Below are 26,575 nucleotides of genomic sequence, written 5' to 3'. Positions count from 1 at the left end.
GCAAATATCTCACGACGTCAAATATTTCAAAAATAATGGAACACGATTATGTTCACATCTGGGCATCAGTTGGAAGTCCATTGTTAAATACGAGGTTGATCGATATTTGAAAGCGTATAAAAATATTTGGGAAGAGAGTCATATACTGAAAATTTTTAACGAAGATTAAATAACTTTTAATTAAGTTATGAAAATATTACGTTTACATGATTTATTGTTAAATGTGTTTGTTTTTTAATATTCCAAAAGCTTACGAATAGATTTATTTTACTTTAAGTATAATTTTTATTTATTCGCCTATTAAAGTTCATTAATAGTTTCTGTCATGTCATTTTAGTGAATGCGTATCACAATAAATAATATAGTTATTAATGGAATACATAATATAGTAATTGATGCAATAAATAATATAGTAATTATTATCGCATAAGTTTAGGGAACTTATAGCGTTGAGTATTTATAATTTTCTTTTCAAAATCACGTTCCTCGAAAATCGAGAGTGCTAGCAAAATGCAATTTCTAGATTCGCATACGGTATGCATTCGGGCGCAACGTAAACTTCTGTTGCAGAAGTGGAATATTATTACACCAGAATTCCCAAGCGGATAATTACCACAAATATTTATGTGTAATACGCGGAAACCGATGTTAATTAATTACTGGATGAAATGAAGGTGAAATCAAGCGTGTGATTATGTGCAGGTAGGAAATTATCCATTTTTGTACGAATTAATTCAATTAAACAAATACAACTCTTCAATATGTTCTCGCTTAATTTATCAATAACCCTTCTTCTCAGTTTTCACATCAACGATTTGCATGCAACCTCAAATGTCGCGTGCATTATTTTATAATATAATAGTAAACAGTACTTCAAATTTATAAATATTCTACTTAATAATTCATATTTTATGCGCAATATTTTTTCCGCATTTACTTTAAATATAATATGAATTAATTCTATTACTACGAATACATATTTATATTAAAAAAATAATAAATGTTTGTATTAATAAGTAGAAACAAATAAATATTTGTTAACATTATGTGTTATATTTTTCTTTTTACATATTTACTTGTTTACTTTTAGCATACTTTGACACAAACTTATTCAATTGTTTTCATTTGTAACCGTACGATGTTTTCATGAAATTATAAAAATTGTAAGAACAAATATATTCTTGAAAGAGTGTAACTATCTGATAATAAATTTAAACATCCATCACCACCTACATAAATTACTGTGAAATCGACAGTAAAACGTGAAAGTATTTTAAGTGAATTTAAGCAATTCTCTCCTAATTTGAACACTCGAGTATTTTAAATTGTAAGTCATCCCCTAATGACCCACAGAATACATCGAACCGAACAAATGGGTTTAAACAACTTCAACGTCCTAACACCCTCTCCGTACAAGGTGCCTCATTTGAATACAGTCCTTTAATTAACTTCCTCTTCACAACCCCTACTCTCCTCTGAATTTACCCAATTTCACGTTTAAAACAATGCAATCCACACATGGATCCCAATCTTGTGCTACATAAAAGAACAACGGAGAAGCACAAACAAACAACCGTAATTTAACCGCGAGTGGTTCAGTGATCGCTGGCAAGAATCAGCGAAGCATTCTGTAGGATTCATCAGCTAATCTAATTCGCAGGGCGAAGACCAGCGATCCATAGATTATACGGCATTGTGGCGAGCTTTATCCCGGAAACGCATTTAATTAAAGCGTCGGCTGGGATTCCGGAAGACGAAGAGAACTTCTTTGAACCACGATGCGAAATTCCCATAAGACGATCCGTTCTGCCTTCGAGAGACTCGTATTTTATCCCAGTCCCCTGGCGCCATTGTGGAATTTGAAATAATTCCAACAATTATAGCGAACAATTTAGTTCGATATCGATACGAACCGATACGTTGCTACTTTCTTATGTAGTGTGTTCATTATTTTGACGGTAGATAGGAAATTTGGGAAGTTAGAATGGCGAAGATTTTGAATTTGGAAATTTGGAAACTTAGAATGTATTTCGAAAACTGGGAAACTTGAGAATTTAATAATTAAGAAATATAGGAAATTGAAAATTGTACATTTGCAAATTTTAAAGATTGGAAATTTGACAATTTGGTAATTGGTCTTTTGCAAGTTTGCAGGTTTGGAAATTGGTCACCTGCAAATTCGAAAAATCGGAAATTTGATAATTTGGTAATTGGCCATTTGCAAGTTTGCAAATTTGGAAATTGGTCACTTACAAATTCGAAAGATTGGAAATTTGATAATTTGGTAATTGGTCATTTGCAAGTTTGGTAATTGGTTGTTTGGAAGTTTGCAAGTTTTGGAAATTGGTCATTTGGAAGTTTAGTAACTTAGAAATTGGTCATTTAAAAATTTATCAACATACAAAATGGTTGTTTGCATATTTAAACTTGTAAATTTAGTAATATGGAAATTGATCGTTTGCAAATTTGGAAGAATGAAAATTTGGTAAGCGGTCATTTGCAAGTTTGCAAGTTTGCAAAGTGATCATTTGGAAGTTTTGTAACTTGGAAATTGGTCATTTGCAAATATGAAAATTTATGAATTTAATAATCTGGGAATTAAAGAGTCTGGAAATCGTTTTTTTGTGAATTTAGTAGCTTGGAAATATTTCATTTGCCAGTTTGAAAATTTAGAAATTAGTCTTTTATAAATGCAGCAATTTAGGAATTGATCACTTACAAACTTGAAAATTTTTTAATTTAATAATCCAGGAATTGGTATTTTGCAAATTTAGTGATTTGCGCGTGGGTCATTTCAGGAATATAAAAATTAAAAAATTGATAGTTTTCTAGTTATATAATTGGGCTATCGGTCTTTCGCAAATTTAAAAATTTAGAAATCGGTCATTAGCAAATTTAATAATCGGGCGAAAGTGATTTGCAAATTAAAAAATTTGGGAATACAACAATGTGATAATTGTTAATTTCAAAATTTGAAATAATAATAATTCAGTAACTGATCATTTGAAAATTTGAATATTTAGAAATTTAACAGAGTTGCAATTGGCTATATTTAAGTCTGTAATTTTTAGGAATTGGATATTTGGAAATTTGACAACTTGAGAATGTAGAACATTGATAAATTTAACAATTTGAAATTTTTGAAATTTAGGGACTTGCACATTTATAAATTTACAATTTTGCACATTTATAAATTTACAATTTTTTAAAATTAGAAATCCTGAATTTCACAAATTTCTTAATATAAAAATTTAAAATTTACTAACATCACATAAGAATTTCTGCTTATTAAAAAGCAACCAACGTTGCCTCTGAGTATTGAACATGCGCTAAATCCGCAATTTATTTTGCACATTTTATTTACCGATGAATCTGCGTTAACAAGAGACAGCATCACGAATTTTCATGTCAACCACATGTGGGCTGAAGAAAATCTCGCCTGATTATTCAGATAAATCGCCAATATCTGTTTTCATCAACATAATCGATGAACATAATAGGCGATCAACTACTTTTATTTTACCAACAGGTGTTGCGCATCATAATTTCCTGACTGCATATGCTACAACAGTTTTTGCATGACATTCGTCTACGTGATAGATTGCAACTGTGATTTATGCATAATGGTGGATCAACTAATTTTGCTCTAAATCCTCCAGCAATATTAAACCAAAATTTCCGAGGAAAGTGGATTGAACGTGGTGTACTAGTTGCACGGTTTTCCATCGACTGATTTTAATCCTTTACATTTTTTCTTATAAAAATTTCTGAAGAATATAATGTACTCTTCACTGATTAAAGACGTAAATAAATTTTGTAAAAGCATAGAAGATGTTTGTGCAAAATGTGAAGAAAATTTTTGAAATCGTTTGAAATTCTCTTATATGAAGATGTAAAGCCTAAGTGGATAAATATTACAAATATCAATAGTAGAAATAGTAAGATATTTCTATAACAGCATATAATTTATCAAGGTTAATTATCAGAAGCATCGCGAACAGTATAATTTAAACAGAAAATTGCTTGTTACTTTGAATGTGTGGGTTCTTTGATCCATGTTCGTTAGGAGCTCTTTATATTATTTTATGACCCCTATCTACTCTTACAATATTTACCATTTCTTTTTTAAACTCTTTATATTTCGTCCACTGAAGGTTTCCGTACAAACGTGGCGAAATATACAGTCGAAATAGATTTAACCCATGATAATTCAATATGCTATGATTTAATGTGCGCTAGTACAACGCTTGGCCATTCAACATATGTCAATAATAACGCATGGTGATTCAATGCGGCACGATACAACACGCCCTATTACAATGTCTGATAATTTAAGGCGTGACAATACAACACATGAAGCGCAGTAATACAACGTGTGGTGATGTAATGCATGGTAACATAAAATTGTATGCTACCATTTTAGGCAATACAGTGTATGGCTATACTATGGATAGTAATTCGGTGCATGATTCGATGCGTGGTGATCCAATGCGTGGTGATCCAATGCGTGGTGATTTAATACGTGGTGATTCGACGCGTGGTGCTCGAGCGCGTACTTATTTAATGCTTGATGATTCAACACGTAGTAATTCGATGCATGGTAATTTGACGCGTGGTAATTCGATGCGTGGTAATTCGACGCGTGGTAATTCGACACGTGGTAATTCGACGCGTGGTAAATCGACGCGTCGTAAATCGATGCGTGGTAATTCGACGCGTGGTAAATCGATGCGTGGTAATTCGACGGATGGTAATTCGACGTGTGATAATTCGACGCCAGGTAATTCGACACGTGATAGTTTAACACTTGGTAATTCAACGCTGGGTAATTTGCTAGGCGATAATGCAGTGCGTGATAATTTAATTCGTGGTAGCATATCGCTGTATCATACAACATTTAGCAATTTGACACGTGATAATTCAGCGCGTGGAGAACTAATACGTAGTGATTTAACACGTGGTGACCCACACTTGGTGATCCAAGACGTATTGATTCAACGCGTGGTGATCCACCGGTTGGTGATTCCTAACGTTTGGTGATCCAATGCGTATTGATTCAACCCTTGGTTACCTAACATGTGTTGATCTAACGCTTGGTAATTCAACACGTATTGATTCCACGCGTAGTGATCCACCGGTTCGTGATACTTAACGCTTGGTGATCCAACGCGTATTGATTCAACGCTTGGTTATCTAACGCGTATTAATTCAACGCTTGGTTATCTAATGCGTGTTGATCTAACGCTTGGTGATCCAAAACGTCGATGGATTCGACGATGTTAATTCGACGGATGGTAATTCGACGCGTAGTAATTCGATACGAGTAATTCGACGCGTAACTATACACACATCTCACTAAAGCTCCACATTCAACACATGCGGAACTAGCAATCGCGATCGTTGTTTCTTATATGCATTGCAAGCGTGTATGAACATTTATGTAAAGAAAACCTCATTTGAACGGCGACATAATGAGAAGATGGCTGTTTCAAAACACTGCACGACGTAAGAATGGGACTTGAAATGTCTTTTAATGGACATACTATTTGGTGCCTTAAATAGGTACGATAATGATCACTTTGGGAGAAAAGTTTTCTAAAAAAACATCATAATGACGCATTAAGTCTGCGAAAAGTGGGGATGGACGGGCTGTTTCGTGTAAGTGTGTCGTCATATTGTTGTCTATGAGTCTTCAGTCGGTGATATACATAGTGTTACAATTAAAACAATCTCCTCAAATATTTTAGAAAATGATAATATAAATAATTTTTTTAAACGCTACATGATTTCGAGAGGTAAATTATGTCATAGTTTTTTTCTACATTAATGTGTAATGGAATTGTAAACGTCTAATTTTTCTAAATGGTACTATATATTTTTTAATTTCGTTAATATTTATGCAAAAATACTAAGTTTTTGTAATGTTTATTTTGAAGATATAGAATACACTAATATGCATAGGAACTTATATGTATACATATAGGATACTTGTTTAAGTTTCAATATAACGACAGTCTACTTTTAAGTACTTTCAAGAGTAAACAGCTAATATTTTGATTACCTCAGAAAGAAAAAATCTCTCAATCGAGAGAATTATCGAAAATATAAATCTATGATTATTTAAAGAGAAGTTTCTTATGAATATATGCAGATTTTTTAATTAAGTGTTAATTATCGGATGTTGATGTAAGTTTATAAGCCAATCAATTTGAAAATACATTTGATTTGATGCCTCCTACATGGAAACATTATAAATAAAAATTTGTCTTATCCTTATTTCACTATTAATTGCATTGTTTTTAATTTTAACACGTTATTATGCACATACTCTGACATACGCTTTTCTATAAAAATCATAACAGAAATAAAATGCGTGTGCACTACAAAATACAATACAATATGTGTTTAATAACTTATCTTTCCAAAATTTTTATTATATTTATTAATGAACACGTTAATATTCATGTGTTTGTTGTACTCCTTGCAATATTAAGTAAAATACTTGTAACTTTATTGTTTTAAAGTTCCAGTCAATAATATATTTACATTGAAATGAGACACAGTCGTTACATTAACTTTATCAATATTATTCGCAAAACTATAAAAGAGTCTGCTGTTAAGAGTACAGTAGAGTCTCGTTATATTACCGCCATTCGCGTTACCAGTTCCTTTCATGTGGTAATTGATACCGTTACCCTCGTAAAATCTCTTCTCATCAGTTCAACACTAACAAAGCAAGAATAAGAGCAACATTCGGAACAAGAACAATCTTGAGAAAAGCAAACACTGATAGGAAGTTACTCGTAGCAGTCCCTTAAACCCGAGAAAATTAATCGTTCACGATCTTGTCATCCGATAAGACAGCCCACAGACCGGGGCTTACCCGTTGATTAATAGCGATGTTTGATGATCAATAGTGATTATCATTTCGAAGTTTACATGTCATGCATTGATTTCATGCACGTGCACTAATTAATCACCTTTGACGATGATGCGTAATACGCAGCTGGTTTGTTTCTTCGATACAGGGTGCCTCGCGTAGAACGTGATCTCGTGGACACCGGGAGTCAGATTTGCCTCCAATCTGGTACCCCAAGACGGTTTTGATCGAACATATCGGAACCAATCAAGATCCGTCGATGGTTGATCAAACGTGACGAATGCTTCGTCTCGACCTGGTGATAATTCTGCTATCACGTCTTTTGGACATTCTAAACGGGGCTTGCTGTATCCTGTAACAGAATATGTTTACAACTGTAATTATATCCGCATGGCTTCTGGGTTTATATTTATTGTTACGTCTACAGCAGACCTGTTCACTTTGTTAATGCAGATTGTGGTATATTCTGATTATGCGTTTATTATTACGTTTATAGAACACTGCGATTGTTCACTTTGTTAATGTGAATGGTGCTGTGATCACATGTTTATTGTTGCAAGTATAGCTGTGGTACACTTTTAACCCCTCAGCCTATAACATCGAGTCAGACTCGTTACACTTTAAATGTGACAGAATTAAATCGTATTTGCACAGATCGAGTTTTGAATATGATACCAATTGCAATTTGTATAATTAAAGATCGCTAAATCCAAAATACACCTAACATTTCAATATTCTTCATTTACTTTAATGCAGCAGTTAATTAGGCAACTGTGCTGAAAACCTTGCAAGCTAAGGGATTATTATCGTGGATGGTGATGTACTATGATCACATGTTTATTGTTATATTTATAGCAAACTAACTGTTCACATTGCTAGTGTAGATAGCGATATGCTGTGATCACATGTTTATTCTTACAACTACAACAAACTGATTATACGCTTCATTAATGTGGATGGCGATACATTGTGTTCACATGATTCTTGCTACATCAATAGCAAACTGTAATTGTTCAGCTTGTTAATGTGGATGACAATATGCCTTGATCACATGTTTATTGCTACATTTATAGCAAACTGACCGTTCACTTTGTTAACGTAAATGGTGATGTGCTCTGATTACGCGTTTATTGTTGCAACTACAGCAAAGTTTGATTGTTCACTTTGTTAGTGTGAATGACAACATACTCTGACTACGTGTTTTATTATTATGCCTACAGGAAACTGTGATTGTTCACTTTGGTAATCTAGATGACGATATACTCTGATTACACGTTTATTGTTACGTCTACAGCAAACTGTTCAGTTTGTTAGTGTGGATGATGATGTATTTGATTACACGTTTACTGTTATGTCAACAGTAAACTGTGATCATTGTAATTGATGTACGGATATTGATATGTGTTATAACTAATATACATCATGCGTCATATTCAGAAGGTCGAGTTCAGATGTATTAACTGTTGTACTTCATAACTTTTTTATTAATAACTTGGCTGACTAACAAACAAATATTGATAAACAAAAGTTGTCGTAAAAAATTCGAATTAAATATATAATATTTTACCAAAACTAATATTTTGTTTAAAATTATATTATTGAAACTAATTTTGTTCCTCTCAAAAAGCAACTTAATTAAATACCATAGCAAATACTTTGTAACAAATTATCATAAAAATATTTCAAAGATATATTATAGAATGAAACTGAATAATTTTATAGAACTATTAAAATTTCTAACCTAAAATTAACCTAACCAATAATTATCAGTGGTTAATCGATGTACCGTAATTAACAGTGAAAGAAATTCTACTTACTGACACACTCTCCTTGTTTCGGACCGTCCCAAGAGCCATCCGATCGACAACTCAATTCGTATTCGCCACGAAGTTGATACCCGTGGGGACACTTCAAGAAACACTTGGTACCTGGTCGATTGGTCACTTTTCGTCTACCTCTCCATGGTTTTGGTGTTGTCATACGAGAACACATTAAATAGCCTCGGCCCTCGGGATTCAATGGTGGACAGGATACATTGTTGATATCTAAAATAACGAATAATTCAAATCCTTTTTGAGTTTATCTTTAACTAAAAATGTGAAATTCTTATTATTAATTCTTTACGATCGAAGTTTGAGATATTTCTGGTAAATCTCGTGTATTTTTAAGCAATATAACCGAAAATAATTCAAACCACCGGGAAAACGTCGATCGTAATTAAACTGGAAATTGTGTTATTTTCATACCCTTTCATAATATAATCAAATAATATTCAATTATACATTACTTCATTTCTGGTTGATACTGGTTATGATTTCAAAACAAAACGGCATTTATGGCATATCAATTTGCAGTTTGAAATGTAATGACAATGAATATACACTTTCCATTAACCTCCATAATATGAAATGGCTGCTCGCTAATTACAGGAAATAACGACTCATTTCAAAGCATAGAAGCAAATTGGTGACATACAAGTACGTACATAAAGTATTTATACTATATTAATTTAAACGAAGGATGAAAGTAAATTTAATAAAAATAACAGCGCAATTTCTTCAGTAATGTGTTTCACAAAAATTGACTAGCTGCTAAAAGAAGTCTTGTCGTGTTATTAGGTTGTAGCATTTTAATTTTGAAACATTAAAAGTATCGCCAAGTAGAACTTGTATTACATTAATTTAAAGCTTGATGTTTGTAGAAAATAATCTGTTTAAAGTTTTCGTTAATGTATTTAGCATAAAATTGTTAATCGTTAGAATACAGCGTGTCTCACAACTAGTGTAGGTCCCTGAAATGGGGGATAGCTGACATGATTCTGCATAAGATTTCTCTTTGCAAAAATGGAGTTTGAAGCTTCGTTTTTGGATTATTAACCCCTTAGCTTACAATAACGCCTCAGAGACGTCCTAAGTCTATCGAGCCAAACATGAATAAGACGCCTCAGAGTCATCGTAAGTCTACCGGGCGAAACATAAACAAGACATTTCTGAAACTTGCAACAATAAATCTTTTTTTTCGTTTAATAATCAACTAATCGTAATTATTTATCAAACATCTTGCAAAGTTAATTGTACCGCGCACGTGTATATACAAATCATAGGAAGTTTGCGATTTGTACAGTTACGAACGCTGAGCCAAGCTGTGTATGTCTCTGCACGCGACCGATCTTGTTGTCGCTTTTGGCCCGCACAGTTGGAAATTAAATCGTAAGGCAAAGGGTTAAGGAAAAACATGGACCAATCAAAGCGCGAGAGCGGCAGCTTCGGATAACGCGTAGTTATCGAACGCTTGGTAATCCAACGCGTGGTAATGCAAGGCGTGGTAATCCTACGCGTAGTAATACAGCGTGTGGATATCCAACGCGTAGTAATCTAGCGCGTGCATATTCAACACGTAGTAATCCAACGCGTAATAATGCAACGCATGGTAATTCTAAGCGTAAGAATCTAATGCGTGGTAATCTAACGCGTAGTAATCCAGCGTGTGGACATCTAACACGTAGTAATCCAGCGCGCGGATATTCAATGCGTATTAGTCCAACGCGTAGTAATGCAACGGGTGGTAATTCTAAGCGTAGGAATCTAACGCGTGGTAATCTAACACGTAGTTAACCAACGCGTGGTAATCTAACACGTAGTTAACCAACGCATAATAATCCAACACGTAATAATCTTCGCGCACTGATTGGTCCGTGTTTTTCTTCAATAATTCAAAAACAAAGCTTCAAACTCCATTTTTGCAAAGGGAAATCTTATTCAGAATCACGTCAGCTATCCCTCATTTTAGAGACTACACTGGTTGTGAGATACCCTGTATAATCGTATTGGAATAACCAAAGAAACGATTTTTTGACAACCAACGAATTCATGCTACAAAAGATTATGAAAAGTTTATACAACCGTTTTCAGCAAATTTTAAGTTTTAAATTACAGTATTCCAATCCAATCAGTTTATGAGATGTTGACTTAATCATTTTCGATAAACTTTAAATTTCAATTTGATATATCATAAATACTGTTTTATAGTATTCCTATGTTAACAAATAGAACACTGCTACTCTCAGAATGCTGTACTTCCAATTAATTAGACTTAGTTTAGAATGTGGAAGTATAATCTGGTCTCTGTACTATGACTCTCATGTTAATGATATTAAATGCGCCAACACAAATTTTGAAGGCTTGCTACAGAGCATAGTAGTTGTCCATTTAAGTCTCACAACTGCAATGTAATTCTTAATACCCTAAATCTCAAAATATTGCACAATGAAAGAAAAATGCTCGACGTAATAGTTTTTTGTAAAATAATTAAAAATATGATATAATCTAGCTTTTCTTTTTGAATACAACCTCAATTTGTCTAAACAACTACAATTTAATTTGTAATAAACATCACATTAATTACGGTTAAATCGAATCGGAAATTATGTTAACTCTGTTCATTTTAATATTGATATATTCAGAAACCCTATAACATCCTTAAAATACGAGTTGACTTTTAATTCTTAATTTTTGCTGTCAATACGCGACGTGTGTTTTATATTACATCACATTGTACATCTTCTCTACACTCCTTTTTAACTTATTTTATTTCTACTTCTTTTTTTATTTAAACGTGAATTTGTACTTTGTTTACTTTAAGTTGTTGTAAAGTTATAAAACATATTAAATGTTCCTCCTCATCTCATATTTCTTTCTGTATAAAAGGGACTTATCCCATAAACACAATAAATACAAATAATATATCAGACTTTTAAAGTGTGGAAATCGGCCAATTCATATGCAACAGTTTAACACCGTAGCATTCGACCATCTACCACTATCAATTTCAATACAGTTTTCGATTCTTGCAAAAGCGATTGGAATCACCGTAGTTATCGATCATCGACGCGATCTCGCAAATCCTTTAATCCGATTACAATTACCCAGATTCTCGTTGATCCGAAATACATTCTCAAGCCCGAGTATACTTCTGTTACCGTTAATCGCCACAATCGAGGCGCCGATACGCTCGAGCGTAATCTGAAATCCACGGCGTCGACCAAACACTATTGTCGCTCGTGATGCTGACTCGCATTATCCATGATGTCTGCGTAATATATGAATCACGGATGCTAATGACGACACGGAGACGCGTAACGATGCTATCGTATCCGTGAGAATCAGCCCTGTGACGGTTCTGCATGACGCCACAAATATCGACGTGCCCCGGTGCGACGCGACACCCAACCCAATCCCTATTTGCTCGTCTCTAATGCTCCAGTACTTTTAACACAGTCCTGGACGCTTCTCAGGAAGTAATTTAAAATTATATCATATTACTTTATTACGTTATTTGAAAATGTTATTTCGATTTTTAATGGAAGTCACGTGTAGGACGAAGGTATCGTATCATAAATTCACACATTAACACATTGAAGACGAATGACGTGATTCACTTTTTCATTTTTCAACCGTTGATGGGTGACATTAGTTCACATTATTTGGTTAGGTTAGATTAGGTATTTGGTTGAACCGCTAGCAACACAGCAGCTGGATTTAATGTTGAAACTACCAAAACTATTAAATGTTCGCTCCGCAAGTTTCAAACTATAAGTCCCACGGTTTGTTAAAATGCTGCTTTTAAGATCTGTGTTAATTTTTATAAAAATGCAGAATTAATGTTTGTATGATTTTATGTTTACTCGTTTGTGTATTTATTTTTCAACTTCATTTTTAATTTTGAATTAAGGACGCATTATGCATCGGTAGTTTTAAGCGTTAAGACTATCAGATTATGCAAACCAAGATTAGAAAATGGTGTCCTCACTTTGAGCCTGTGTACAAATCTAAATATAATGATTTTGAATATCGAAATCTGTTAGTTCGATATGTTGTATAGTTTACTTTAATGTACTAATTAAATGAATTTTACTATTTAGTAAAACGCGTATAGTGTACGAATCGCGCCCATTAAAAATGCTATTAGGTCAATAATATTTTGGTGAAAAAATTGTCGATATAAATTCTCATACTGGCAAAGTGTAAATTCATTGTCGTGAAAACTTCTTATTCAGTTTTTTCTTAATATGATTTTATATTTGGTTTAAAACTGGTTAAGTATACAAACCGTCTCTAGCTAATATATATATATTAAATATCATTTAATAGAAGTACCTTAATTTTAGCAATTAAAAAAAAATTGTGAATGAATGAAATGACTTGGGTGAATGGCCCAAATGGGTTGAAATGCATTTGGTGATTTTAGAACAAATTCAACGAGGAAAGTGATTGAAAACTAATCCTTTGTAACAAATAAAAATTTTTGTAGTTTATTTGATCCTCTTTATATGCGAATATCTCAGATATTACTATAACCAGGTTTACACTGTAAAGCAGATGACTGCGGCTTAAATATAATCTCTTTACATCAAATCAATTTGGAAATATTAATTTCCTATGAAAATTTCAATGAAATTGAACAAAAAATAAAGAAACAAGTAAAACATGAAAACTTGTTGTGTATAAGAGCTACGAAATATAAAACATAATGATAATCTTCATATGCACATCCGTTTTTCAAATAAAAAGCAAATAAAAGTATTTCTTCACAAACAAATGAATTTCCCACTTTTTTCCGAAATAAAAGAAATTTATTTCTATCTGTTTTAATTGTGGTTACGAATCATATTATGTAATTCTTTAGAACATAAAATACACAAACACAGTAAAGTGACCGATCAGAAACGCATACGTACATTTTACTTCTATAATTATGATAGGTATTAAATCATGAATAATAAATTGTCCTTGGTTGCCTAAATTATTGCTAAATGTGCAGGCAACCATGTATACGTACTAATTGATTTATTACTATGGCGTGATACGTTGTTATTCATTGCTATTGATTTATTACTACAAGATCAACTGAGGTCCCATGGTCAGGTAATTTACCCAACTCAAACACCATTGGAAATGTTTAAATACTACTCAGATCACTTTTCGTAAGCAAGAATTGTAAGTATTTAACCTCTTCACGCCCTTGGCCACAAATGTGGACAGTTAGTTTACGTCCTATATAAAACTGTATTCGTTTCCGGAACCATTACAAAAATAAATGTGCTATCTTCCCTAAATTGTCTAACCAGAAAATAAATCCCGATTGCCACGAGGGCAGTAAAAAAGTAGTAAAAGTATCTTTATGTACTTGTTCTTTCGGACAATTTAAGCAGTGGCGCTGTTTTTTATTTTGCTCAAAGTAAGTCGTAATTTTACCGTAGTGTTACAATTACTAAGAAGTAAACATAATTGTTACATAATTTTCCAAGAAAATATTGGACTATCTGAACTTTATTTTTTCATATTGAATTTTCTTTATTGAACAAACTTAAATTGAAATAAAACTAATTTTCTTTGTTGCGGTTGTAAGTAGAAATTCGTATTTGAAATATGGAAATTTTTAAAATAACAAATTTCGAAATCTAGAAGTATAAAAATTTAGAATTATAATTTAGAAACTTCGTGAGGTAATAATTTGCAAAATTTAAGAATGCAAAATTGAAAGATTGAAGTGCTGTCACAAATTAATGTGAAAATTTCTAAATTCACATATCATTGAATTATTGAAGTTAGAAACTTTGAAATTTTGAAATTTTGAAACATTCTTATTTATAGGTTAGCAATTTTTCAATTTTCGATATGTGCAAATTTGCAAAATTGTAAATTTTTAGTTCATCAATTTTTCTAGTCTATCACTTCTGGATTTAATTCTGAGAATTAACAGAATTATGAATTTTTCTTTTAAATTTACAAATTGAAAAATTTGAGGAACTTAGAAATATTCAATTTGGAAACTTCAAAATTTTTAAATTTAGGGATTAAGAAATTTTTTATTTCTTTTCCACATTTTTCACTTTTGAAGTTCAAAAATGTGGAAATTAAAAAATATTCAGAAATATTAAAAGATGATTGATTCTGCTCCTCTGCTTTAATTAATAATAATTTTCTTGTATAAATTGATGCAAGATAGTAATACATATTACTGCAGATAAAATAAATTTTTTACTATTACTAAATACTTCACTACAGCTTAAAAAAATTTCATATTCTGTTTGATTTACTTAAAATTATATCAATAATATCTCATAACTTCGCCTTGAAATATAGCCGATATACTGATATCTCTGGATAAGCAACATTAGTAAACCTATGCCAATATCTCATTTCAAACTGAAACTTCCGTAAACTCTTCGTATGAAACATACTAACATGTAGAATCTGATACGAATCAGCTGGAGTTGAAACTCAAAGGACACGCTAGAGATAATCTCTGTTGGTAGAACTCGATAAAGATCATCGCATACTGGTAACGCACGAAACCGATGATAACGGGATCGTGGAACACGAAACCAAAAATCACTGACAGCTTTGATATAGTGCGCGGATCGTTACTCGATATAGGGCAGTTAGTATCTTTGCGATAAAATATGGATTATTACATAAAATATGGGTTATTTACTGAATGCAATATCGTATCTGAATACCATTACTGAATACAGTACCGTGTACCAAGTTTCGTATGCATAGTCTAGTCGAATGACATTTAAAAGTAGACATCACACAATTCTTTACGAGAGAATAACAAAATAATATAGAACAAAATTTTACGATTTTCGTCTTAGTTTTCGAGAAAATCAGATTTGGAAATCCGCTGCGAGTCTTTGCTGTTATAACAATATTTTCTGTAGAACGACATACACGCGTATTATGCTTGCAAACAATGTATGCATCATATGAATGCCATTGGCTCGAAAGAAAAACACGAAAAATATTTTCAACAGAAAGAATTTTACTTTTTCAGTTACAAAATTGCTGAAATTATTCCAGTTATCGGATGCACAGATATGCTGTGTCGAATTACCGCACTCTCGGTTACAAGTTTTTACTTTTCAATTCCTTAAATACATAATTAATTGCTTGCACTAATTGCTTCTGACTTTCAACATCTTTGCTGTATATTTTTTCTCTAATGTATTCCCATAAATAAAAGTCCAAGTGCGTAAGATCTACGGACCTTGGAGGCCAAGCGATCGTTCTTCCACGCCCCATCCAATAATCATAATTATCGTTTAAAAATCTTCTTACATGTCCACTGAAGTATGATGAAGTACAACAATCGTTTACATTACTTGACAGAAAATGTTGCCATAAAAGCACAGAAACGCAGTGGATTTTCAAACTTTATTTTCTCGGAAACTAAGCCGAAAATCAAACAATTCTATCGTATATCTTTTCCTATTTTTAGTATAAGGAATTTCATGGTCTTTACATGTTATTTGATCGGGCACTATATGATGTCTTGCAAACTTGATATACATTCTATTAGGTCCAACGATTCCGAAACACCACCTATCGTATCGTGTTAATCCATGATCATCCCTATCGAGTTTCTAGAGGTCACGAGTTCAACTCTCGATTGTATTCCGCGTATCTATCGTGTTCGCGTGATTGGAATACTGATCTCTGGGCTAGAGTCCTCTGTATCCACGGATATCCTACGTAATCGGTTGGTATCGAACGCTACAGATTTCGAATCTCCTATTTTCTTTCCCATGCAACTATTCGTTTCGGTACTGACGGTTTGGGTCTGCATCTTTTGTTTTCCTCGATCATAAAATAAATTGCAATCATATTTTGGTTGGAGTCGGTTGGAGAACCTTACTGTTAATTTATAAATTTATAAGCACGTTATTTTTTGTAATATACAGTTTTGACATTTCAATCTAGATTTATGTGATGTACGTGAAGATAACGGATCTTAGATCTTATATTTTAAATACGAAAATTGAGTTTTTGTTAGAATGTATAACTCTCCTCGAAATAAATCGTTGTAGAAACTAGTTTACATGTTATTCATTATTTATTTATTTTTATAGTTTAATTTCAATTTATTAAGATCTATCGAAATGACGGATCTTAGATTTCTTATTTTAATACTAAATTTACGAAAATTTAATAGGAATTTACTTTAAATTGAAGTTGCAGTGGAAAAAATAAATAAATAAGGAATAGTAATAAATTAGCTTATACAATTTACTTTAATAAAAGTTAACATTGGACAGAAGCTTCGTAATAATTTCTGTAATTTAAAAAAGTCTAAGATCTGTCATTTTTACAGGTTCTGTAAATCTGATATGTAATATGAATATTGAGACACTTCTGTTAAAATGTATGTTAACCTACAATATAAATTATTGCATAAACAAGCTTATTTATTTTTATAGTTTAGTTTCAATTTAAATGTAAGTAGTCATCTAAAATTATTTATTTACCAAATTGTGCATATAACAAGGAATTTCACGCAATTTACTTTTGACTAAACGTAAAATATGAATTTATTGGGTACAAACATTCACCGTCATAAATATTCACCATCACACTTTGTTTCCGCGAGCTCGTATTGAACACCATCGTCCTCGATAATTTAATGGAATTCGGCAATTATCGGTTCGTCGCGAAATGTATACTTGGGTTTTGAATCGACATAACTGTGCAAACAATCGCAATCTGGGTCACTTGATTTCATATTCGCCGAGAAACTTGTAAAACGTTAGCGTGTTCCAGAGCAATGCAAATTCCACGCTGGAACTTCTTGTGTCTTCCTTATTGCCCGATAAGTTTATGCAAACGAGAGCAAACTCGTCCAACAAAAATTCGAACAACCGAGAAATAAAATGGGAATAATATCTGCCGGTTAAATTCCAAATGCACCGGTACAAATGCAATCCACGTGGACCAATATTGCGACCTTGCTTTTTTGCATAACAGCTGAATCTTGATTGCAGCGAAGATAACGTGGATATTCGATTAATATCGTAACCATATGAATATGTAACAATTTTATTTGAAATTAAATTAAAAATTGAATCTGATTACAAATTTTAAGAGTGAATATTGTAATGAGTAGAATTATAAGTAAAAATAATAAATTACACAAATATGCGATTATGCATAATAAAATTGTAAGTATGATCATCTTAAAATAAAGCGATATGGAAATCAATTTTAAAGATTTTATTTTATAAATTTTTTTATTGGTTCGTGGTAGTAAATTTCATGTTGTTCAAATTTTTAAATTTAGAAGTTTGCAATCTCAATTTCGTTTAATTTTCACTTGCTACTCATAGATAGCTACGCAGTAAAATATTCTTTGAAAATGATAATAAAATATAACGCATTACTCATCATAACAAATAATCATTATTAACAGCTTTTATACGAATAATTCTCCATTCTGTTAAACATCAAAAGACTCGAGCAGCGTATAAACGCTCTTATTCATCGACTCAACAATCAGCAGAAGTACCGAAACCATAAATCCTTCAACGATGTGAAATAATTGAAAATGTTGAATTCCGCTGGATGCAAAACCATCCTGGCGGTAAATTAATCCAAATGTAAGAAACACGGGGAAATTTATCGTTGTCCCGTGAGTACGGTGTAATAAAGGGGACACATTATTCAACTGTGCAAGTATTAATCGCAAAAAACTGAAAGCTGGCGTACAACTGAGCATTCGGAATGATAATATTATTGCAATGTACAGTCGCGTGCAGCTTACAATAAGCTTCACCGAGTTAAGGGAAATTGTAGAGACATAAGTCTTTCATCATCCGCTTTCTAGGTTAGGTTCATCATAATTTTCCTCTCTTCACGCGATGACGAGTTTATGGAACGCGTTCCAGAGCTTACACATCAACGATTCAAAGCTGATAGTTTGTAAACTTGTAAATCTTTCCAATTTCCTGTTATAAGTTTAATACAAATGAAATAATATAAATACTAAATTTTGTTGTACAGTGAGTGGTGCGAACATATTAGCTCTTATATTTTCAATGATCTAGCTTGTGGTGAGAAATTATGGTCAGTGTTTCTTAAATACTAATTTGTAGCGTGCAAATATCGTGTAAAAGAAAATTGACGTATTTACTTAAATATTAACGCTTAAAGGTCTCACTGGAGTATGAAACTACCCCAGCCAATATAACGTCGATTTATGAAATAAATACTTTAATAGGTTAAGAAACATTGCAACAAAAAATAATTTTGACAATTAGAATGTAACTATTTACCGTATACACGTATTTAATATAATTCTATTGCATATGATAACAAAAATTATATAAAAATTATTCAAGTGGGATAATAATATTATTTATTATATATATGCACATGCAAACATATATATTTTTTAATTAAATTATATAATAAGTATAAATTACTTTACATATGTACACAATTTTTATACACTACAAAGTAGTGATTAATTATAAAATTCTACTAATCAATGTGTAAGTATAAATTGCTCTATTATTATAAGCATAAATTATACTTTAATTAAATTTCAAGTAAGTTATAAAGAAAAGATACAGAACACGTTCTTAATAATACACGTCAAAGTAAAACTCAGTGAAACTGTCCATTTTTCTCAATATTTACCAAATATTCATTGAAAATAAGATTCTATTAATCATACACGTTTTTCCCTAGTTCTCCGAAAATATAGAGGGACCTGATGTGTAGGAAATTTTAAAAGGAAATAAAAATGTTGCGGAAAAACGAAAAATGTAACGAATTATGTTATTGTATATTATATATATAATTAACTCAAATACAACTATATATGTATATATGGCACGGTACGCTCACCGGCACGGCTTACTCTCGTCTAACGTTCTCCCCGAAATTCCAATCGGACTTACTCGCTATTTCTCTCTCTCTCTCTCTCTCTCTCTCTCTCTCTCTCTCTCTCTCTCTTTCTCTCTCTCTCTCTCTCTCTTACAGATGCTCTCCCCTGCACCGTTACCCAAAAGAATATTATATTGCATGCGACTGTACTTCAGAAATTGCCACATGCCGTCGACCGACGCTCAGACATATTACTTTGGAGGACGCGCAAATGATGTATGATCCTGAAGGAACGTGCAAGGGTTGAAAACGTTATCCTTGTCAGGGAGAACTTACCCACGCAGGACTTGCCGTCTGATGACAAAGCTTTTTCATCACCGTCGCAAGCGCAGAAGAAGCTGCCATCCGTATTCTCGCAGACCTCCGTGCATCCGCCGTTGTCAACGGTGCACTCATTGATATCTGCACACAGATGAAACACGCGGAATTACTTCTGTGCATAAGAAACAGCCAAGGGACGTTAAATACCCGGGAGGATGCTCCTTTCAACGACGACGATTTATACAATTTTCTGGAACGCCGTGCCTGAATTAACAACGACCAACCGAGAAAAAGAATTTGAATTATACGGTCGTACGAGTTTCTGCAGTTTTTGTTTCGCGAGAAAGAAAAACGTTGAATAAGTTATGTATCGATTTTGTATTTCGAATGATTTGTAACCTGCACTTTTTGTAGATTTGTTTAACTTTGTTAGCTAAACTTTACTTTGAAGCACACAAATTTGTTGCATTTCTTTAACGTCTGATAGTTTTTAACGCCGAAAATGCAAAAATGCAAGTCTTAATATTAAGCTTTAGTTCATTAAGGTTTAGTAATCATGCATTTTGGTTTAATAATCCAGAAGTTAAAGTGTTATACAGGGTGTCTCACAAATGGTGTAGGTCCCTGAAATGGGGTGTAGCTGATGTGATTCTGAATGAGATTTCTCTTTACAAAAATGGGGTTTGGAGCTTCGTTTTTGGACTATTAACCAAACAACGTCCTGAATGATTATCAATATTGTATTATTTTTAACGTTTTCTAAAGCACACAAATTTTTTAGAAATGCAAATAGATAAGTTATTTAATAGTTAAAGAAAAATTGCAAACAGTATTGAATAATAGTACTATTTCGAGGTACATTTAACGATGCACGTTGGACTCAGTGTTCAATTACCTCATATGATTTCCGTAGACGTAAATTAACGTCAGGTATGATGTACGTTGGTCGGAACTTTTAGATTATACTACGTTGCATTGTTCACGAAATTAGAAATGGGATTTGCAGCAATATCGGATATCACCGGTATCTCCATTATTTCCTCATAATGAGGCAGATTCATCCCTTTTTGAGGCTGATATGGGTTTGATGGAAGGTTTCCAAATTTCCAAATTCAAGAATATCCATATTTCGAAATTTCCTATTTTCAAATGTATAAATTCATAAATTATAAAGTTTGTATTCTTAAATTTATAAATTATTGAATTTCTGAATTTTTGAATTTCTGAATTTCTGAATTTCTGAATTTCTGAATTTCTGAATTTCTGAATTTCCGAATCTCCGAATCTCTAAATTTCCAAATTCGCAAATTTCCAAATTTCCAAATATCCAAATTTCCAAATTTCCAAATTTCCAAATTTCCAAATTTCCAAAATTCCAAGTTTTCAAATTTCCAAATTTCCAAATTTCCAAATTTCCAAATTTCCAAATTTCTAAATTTCTATATTTTATAAAGTTCTGAATTTTCAAATCTCTAAATTTTGATTTTCTAAATTCCCAAATTCCTATATTTTTAAATTTCTACATTTCTAAATCGTCAAGTTTTCAAATTCAGAAATTCCTAGCTTCCTAAATGTTCATATTAATAGAAACCCAAATTCAAAGTGCACCGCCTTCGAAATTAAAAAAGTAATTTTCTACCATATCGTATATCACTGTTGCCTGCACCCGTTCATAACAAGCGATATTTACTTCTTTTTTCGAGGATAGATTCGACTTAATAACAGTTTCCAAATTCCCAAAATAGCAAATATTCATTTCTCGAAGCTTCCATATTCCTAAATTTCCAAATTCTCATATTTCTAAATTTCTAAATGTTCCCTATTTCCAAATTGTGAAACGTCCACACCTACAAATTTCCAAATTGCCTTGTTTTCATACTTGTCGAAACCCGAAATTCCAAATACACTGTCTACGAAATTGGAAAAGTGATTTCCTGTCATATCGGATTTCACTGTTGCCTCCCTTCGCACATAACAAGCGATATTTGCTTCTTTTTTCGAGGGTGGAATCGATCACAGTTCGAAACCGGTGCTTGAAGTTCAAGTTGGTCTGGCGGCCACGCGCAGCCAGATAACGTCTGACCTCCGCTCGTGGTCAGGTCAAAAACGATGGTGGCCTCTTTCATTCTCGTGTAACGACTTCTCGTGAACGATCCTGCATTCTTTTGGCGAACACAGTCGAGTGACCGGTCAATTGTCCACGCGATGGCGTTAAATTGACCGAAATAGACGTACAAGGGTCGGCCAGATTGCGATTGCCTCGAGCACTTTCAATGACCGCCAAGAGTGCTCGACTTCCGTCGCTTTCACGACCTACAGACGCGATATGCCATACAACGCGTGATAATGACACTCGAATAGAATGTAGCCAGACCGGAGGGACATCCTTTTTCGTGTAGTCTGGCTCTTGATGGCGATTTCGCACAGGATCGATACGAGATGTCTGATTTTCCCCTTGGCACTTTCTTTCGTACCTTGAATTATTTTTTTTCTACTACAGATTTAACTGGAGTTATTAAATTGATCAACTGATATTATTTTACGTGAAACTTGTTTCAGTATGTTATATCAGTAATAGCTATTTTATTGCTAGTATTATACCCAATAATATGATACTCAATAAGAAATATGTAGATAATAATAATTTTCGAGTCATCAAAGAGATAGGACATATTAGGTATAGAGATGATAACAATTGACGAGTTGTCAAAAAGACTGGGCAGTATTAGATATGAAGATAACAATTTTCATGTTATAAATAGTCAACATTAGGCGTGGAGTTAATTCCATAATATACAATTTTCTAGGCAGTTGTGACATTTACAGCTACCAAATTATTGCTACAATGTTAGGACAACTAAAGTATGTTAAAATGTTAGGCACGTTCTGCCTTCAGCAATCTTGATGATACAGATTATAATTAGAGTTAAACCCAAAATTCAATTGTTGTGAAAATACGAGACTGGTTCAACACATTCCGTCACATGTGTGACACATAGTTGTAGTAGCATAAAAAAGACTCGGCATTGGGTATGCAATTAACTTCTTAACCTATAATTTTCTAGACAAGTGCGTCATTCAAAACTTCCTTAATTATTGCTACAACGTTAAGACAACTAAAGAATGCTAAAATGTTAGGCATGTTTTGCCTTCAGCAATCCTTGATGATACAAATTATATTTCGAATTGAACCTAAAATTCAGTGCAGTGAAAATACCAGTCTTTGTCATATTCCGATTATAGTGTAAGTCACGTGTATGTCACGTAGTTGTTATCAGAAATTCGACATTAGGTGTGGAGATAATAGCAGGGATATTTTTCTTCGAACAGCGTAATTGCATTTGTCGTTCATTTTACAGGTCGAAATTCGAAAACGTCGATTCGATGGGTGGAAGGATAACAATTCCCCATAGGGAGATGAGCGACCTAACGAGATTCAAGCTGCTGGTCCTGGTCGTGCTCCATAACAAGGCTTTAGACGATCCTAGTAGGTAATCGAATTAGCTTGCACGCGAATCCGGTCGATAGGCTTCTCTACCGCAATATAGGATCAAGATTCTGGATCATCAGTGTTCGGAAAACTGTCCGAACTAATAGCATCGTGGCTCGGTTCGATATCTTTTCCATTAGTTTCAGCACTCCTGCCAAACCGAACACGATGATGTTTGCTTACGACCGCGGGATCGAATCTTCCCTGCAATTTCTACGAGTGTTCTTACGATCCCGATAGAATTTTGCAGATTCCTGGTATTCCGGTGAATCGTTTTAGAACAAGTGGAGTCGAGGAAATAATGGAACAAAATGCGATTTTATGAAATGAGACAATGAAGGGTACTTTGCACGATTCGTTCAATGGAATTCTTTACGTGAACGGGGACAGATGATTGTACAGGGTGTCTCAGTTTTTTACATTCAAACTTTACTTATACATTATATTCGTAAAAATAAAAAAAAAAATGTTATGTTAACATAGAATTTTAAATACTTTATTAGACAGTTATAACAAAGATACGATGTAGCAGTATTATGGAGGTTACTGATTATGCAACCAAGTATGTCCTAGTATTATGTAACAGGATGTCCTAGTCTTTTACCGTCAAGCGTTACATACAAATTCTATTCGTGACAGTTAGGAGAGAATTGTAGACAATAACCGAGTTAAAGGTGGGAAAATAGAAAAAAATAAATTAGAGGCCGAACAACAATTTAACAAAAATAACAAGAATATGGAGTGTGTTTAATGTTCAATTCAATTTCTCAGGATACACTCTCGCGCATTTTCCTGTACAGTGCATATATGTCTTCCCAGGACGCTAAGAAGGGAGAAAAACGGAGGGGGAAAGGGGGTGACGTTTCCCGAAATCGGGAATTCCCACTTTCCCCTGTGGCGGTCATCCGGCCCAAAACCTTTGACCGATGACCCATTCGGCCCTAAACTTACAAATTACCGTAACAGTAATAAACTTAAGGATCGCCTCGACTTTTCAAACTACATAGAACCGAAAAAAAAGAAATACAACTACACCAACCCTGGGCTCAATGTGCCAACCAACTGGTAAAACGGACAAGTAATGGTTCGTTGGTTTTTTATTGTTGCTATGGTGAACCTTCAATATTATAAAATACTCTAAAATCTAAAATTATGTCTACAGAATGTTATATCAATATAAAGTTTCTACTACTTTATTAAAAAGTTATAACAAAGATATGAATTGACAACGGACTGCTTTGTTGTTTGATACCACATATAGGTGTTTCAATTTTGCTCAAATAACTTCACTAACATATTCTACAAATAAAAATAAGGAAAATGTTTATATAAACTCGATGGTAGTATTAAACATTATTAAACAAATATGAAAGTTGTGAATTATTCGTATGTGGTATCGAAGGGGAAAATCGTTCGTTATCATTTTATATATTCCTTGTAATCTTTCGATAAAACATTTAAGAGCCTATGTTTATATAATATTCTTATTTAACGAACTTACTGATAAAATTTTATGTACAAAATTGGAAAGTGCTGCATGTGACACCGAAAAGCAAGACAGTTCGAAATTATTTTGTATTTTTATTTAATATAGTTAGTTTTATGTTAATATAGTATAGTTTTTCTCATTTTTTAACCGACTTCGAAAAAGGAGGAGGTTACTCAATTCGACCAGTATTTTTTTTTTTTTTTTTTTTTTTTTTCCTATGTATGTTCGCCGATTACGCCTAACTGGGTGGACCGATCGGAATGAAACCTTTTGCATATGGAAGGTGCTGACTCCCCATTGGTACCATTATCAAAAAATTTTTCATTTTTTAATTGCAAAGTGTTGTTATTGCAGAAAAACCGGCAACTTTTAAAATAAACTTTTCTCGATTTTAGTGCGCTTTCAATATCTTATCGCGGACATGATTCTGTACAATTTTGTTCATATACAAATTTCGCGGAAATGTTTAGTTTTCGAGATATTAGCGAAAAATTTGTTATTAACTTTTGAAATCAACTTCGAACGATTTTAATGTCCTTTGAATATGTTGTTAGGGGCGTGGTTCTGGACAACTATTTCCTCTTGCGAAATTGACGGAAAGCTTTTGTTTTCGAGATATTACAGAAACTGTTGTTAACTTTTGAAGCCAACTTCGAACGATTTTTATGTCCTTCTAATACGTTATTAGTAGCATGATTCTAAACGAGTTTTTCCTTATGCATAATTGGCGGTAAGCTCTAGTTTTCGTGATATTAGCGAATAACTATTGTTATTATTATTAGTGGAACGCCCCGTGCTATGCAAAGAAAGACAAGAAAGGGCAATTACAATGCACAGTACCAAAACACTAACTACGCTTTGCCGCTTTGACACGCAACTTATGCAGCAAGATGAGTTCACGTTGACGTTGGTGTATTATTCCCATTGCTTGGTACAGTCTCCCTACCGTTCTAACAAACATTTTTTTTATTTTTTAGTTGCAAAGGATTATTTTTTCTATGCATGTTCGGCGGTTTTTCCAAGGTGGGTGGTCCGATCGGCACAAAGCATTTCGCATCTTGTGGAGTCTAACTCCCCATTGATACCATTATCAAAAATTTTTTCATTTTTTAGTTGCAAAGGATTATTGTTGCAAAAAAAGTTGAAAAACGTATATCCATGTTGTCTTTTACTTAATTATGTTCATGGCATTTACGCAGACAAAAAAAAGCCCGGATGAACTGTCTCACAGTATCCTATACAATTCTCCCCATTCCACTAAAAACCGTGAAATAAAATAATTTTCAGAAAAAAAATACACCGACTTCGAAATGCACTAAAAAGTATAAAATAATTTCTATTTCCTAATGAAGTAATTTCTATTTCTTTGAATCATACAATTACGTCACAGATATGAATTAAACCTATTTACTCGTTAGGTAGTATATTAAATACATTTCAATTTTTTCGGAGGCGGCGCAAAATTAAAAATACCTCAGTAAACGTTACTGCCAATAACCAGTTGATTGCGGTATGGCGTATTGGAAATTAATAAATCCTGAGAAAGAATACGAACCATTATAGATATATCTGGTAATATACGTAAATGTAACGACTGCATCTTCATTTCGCAACGTTTCTGATATAAATGAAATTGAATCGACTTCGTTCGCATGTGGAAGCCAGGGATCTAAGAACCTATAAACGGAGCCCACGACGCAGGAATCACCAAATTTGCGGCAGATGGACTC

The 26,575-nt window shown here is 33.1% G+C and overlaps 1 protein-coding gene across 2 annotated transcripts in view; it reads right to left on the bottom strand.

Annotated features, from left to right (window-relative positions):
- Window positions 1-26,575, bottom strand: part of LOC100882272 (uncharacterized) — a 156,200-nt gene that overhangs the window by 15,277 nt on the left and 114,348 nt on the right. For both annotated transcript variants that reach the window (XM_076530328.1, XM_012294408.2), the window contains 3 exons: window positions 19,882-20,007; window positions 8,698-8,925; window positions 6,981-7,232 (listed from right to left, as the gene is read on the bottom strand). In XM_076530328.1, the coding sequence (XP_076386443.1) occupies window positions 6,981-7,232; window positions 8,698-8,925; window positions 19,882-20,007 (606 nt within the window). The remainder of the gene's footprint in view (window positions 1-6,980; window positions 7,233-8,697; window positions 8,926-19,881; window positions 20,008-26,575) is intronic.

Source organism: Megachile rotundata, chromosome 4, assembly GCF_050947335.1.
Source record: "Megachile rotundata isolate GNS110a chromosome 4, iyMegRotu1, whole genome shotgun sequence".
In the NCBI taxonomy this organism is placed as follows: Eukaryota; Metazoa; Arthropoda; class Insecta; order Hymenoptera; family Megachilidae; genus Megachile; species Megachile rotundata.
This window is presented reverse-complemented; position numbering and strand designations above follow the sequence as displayed.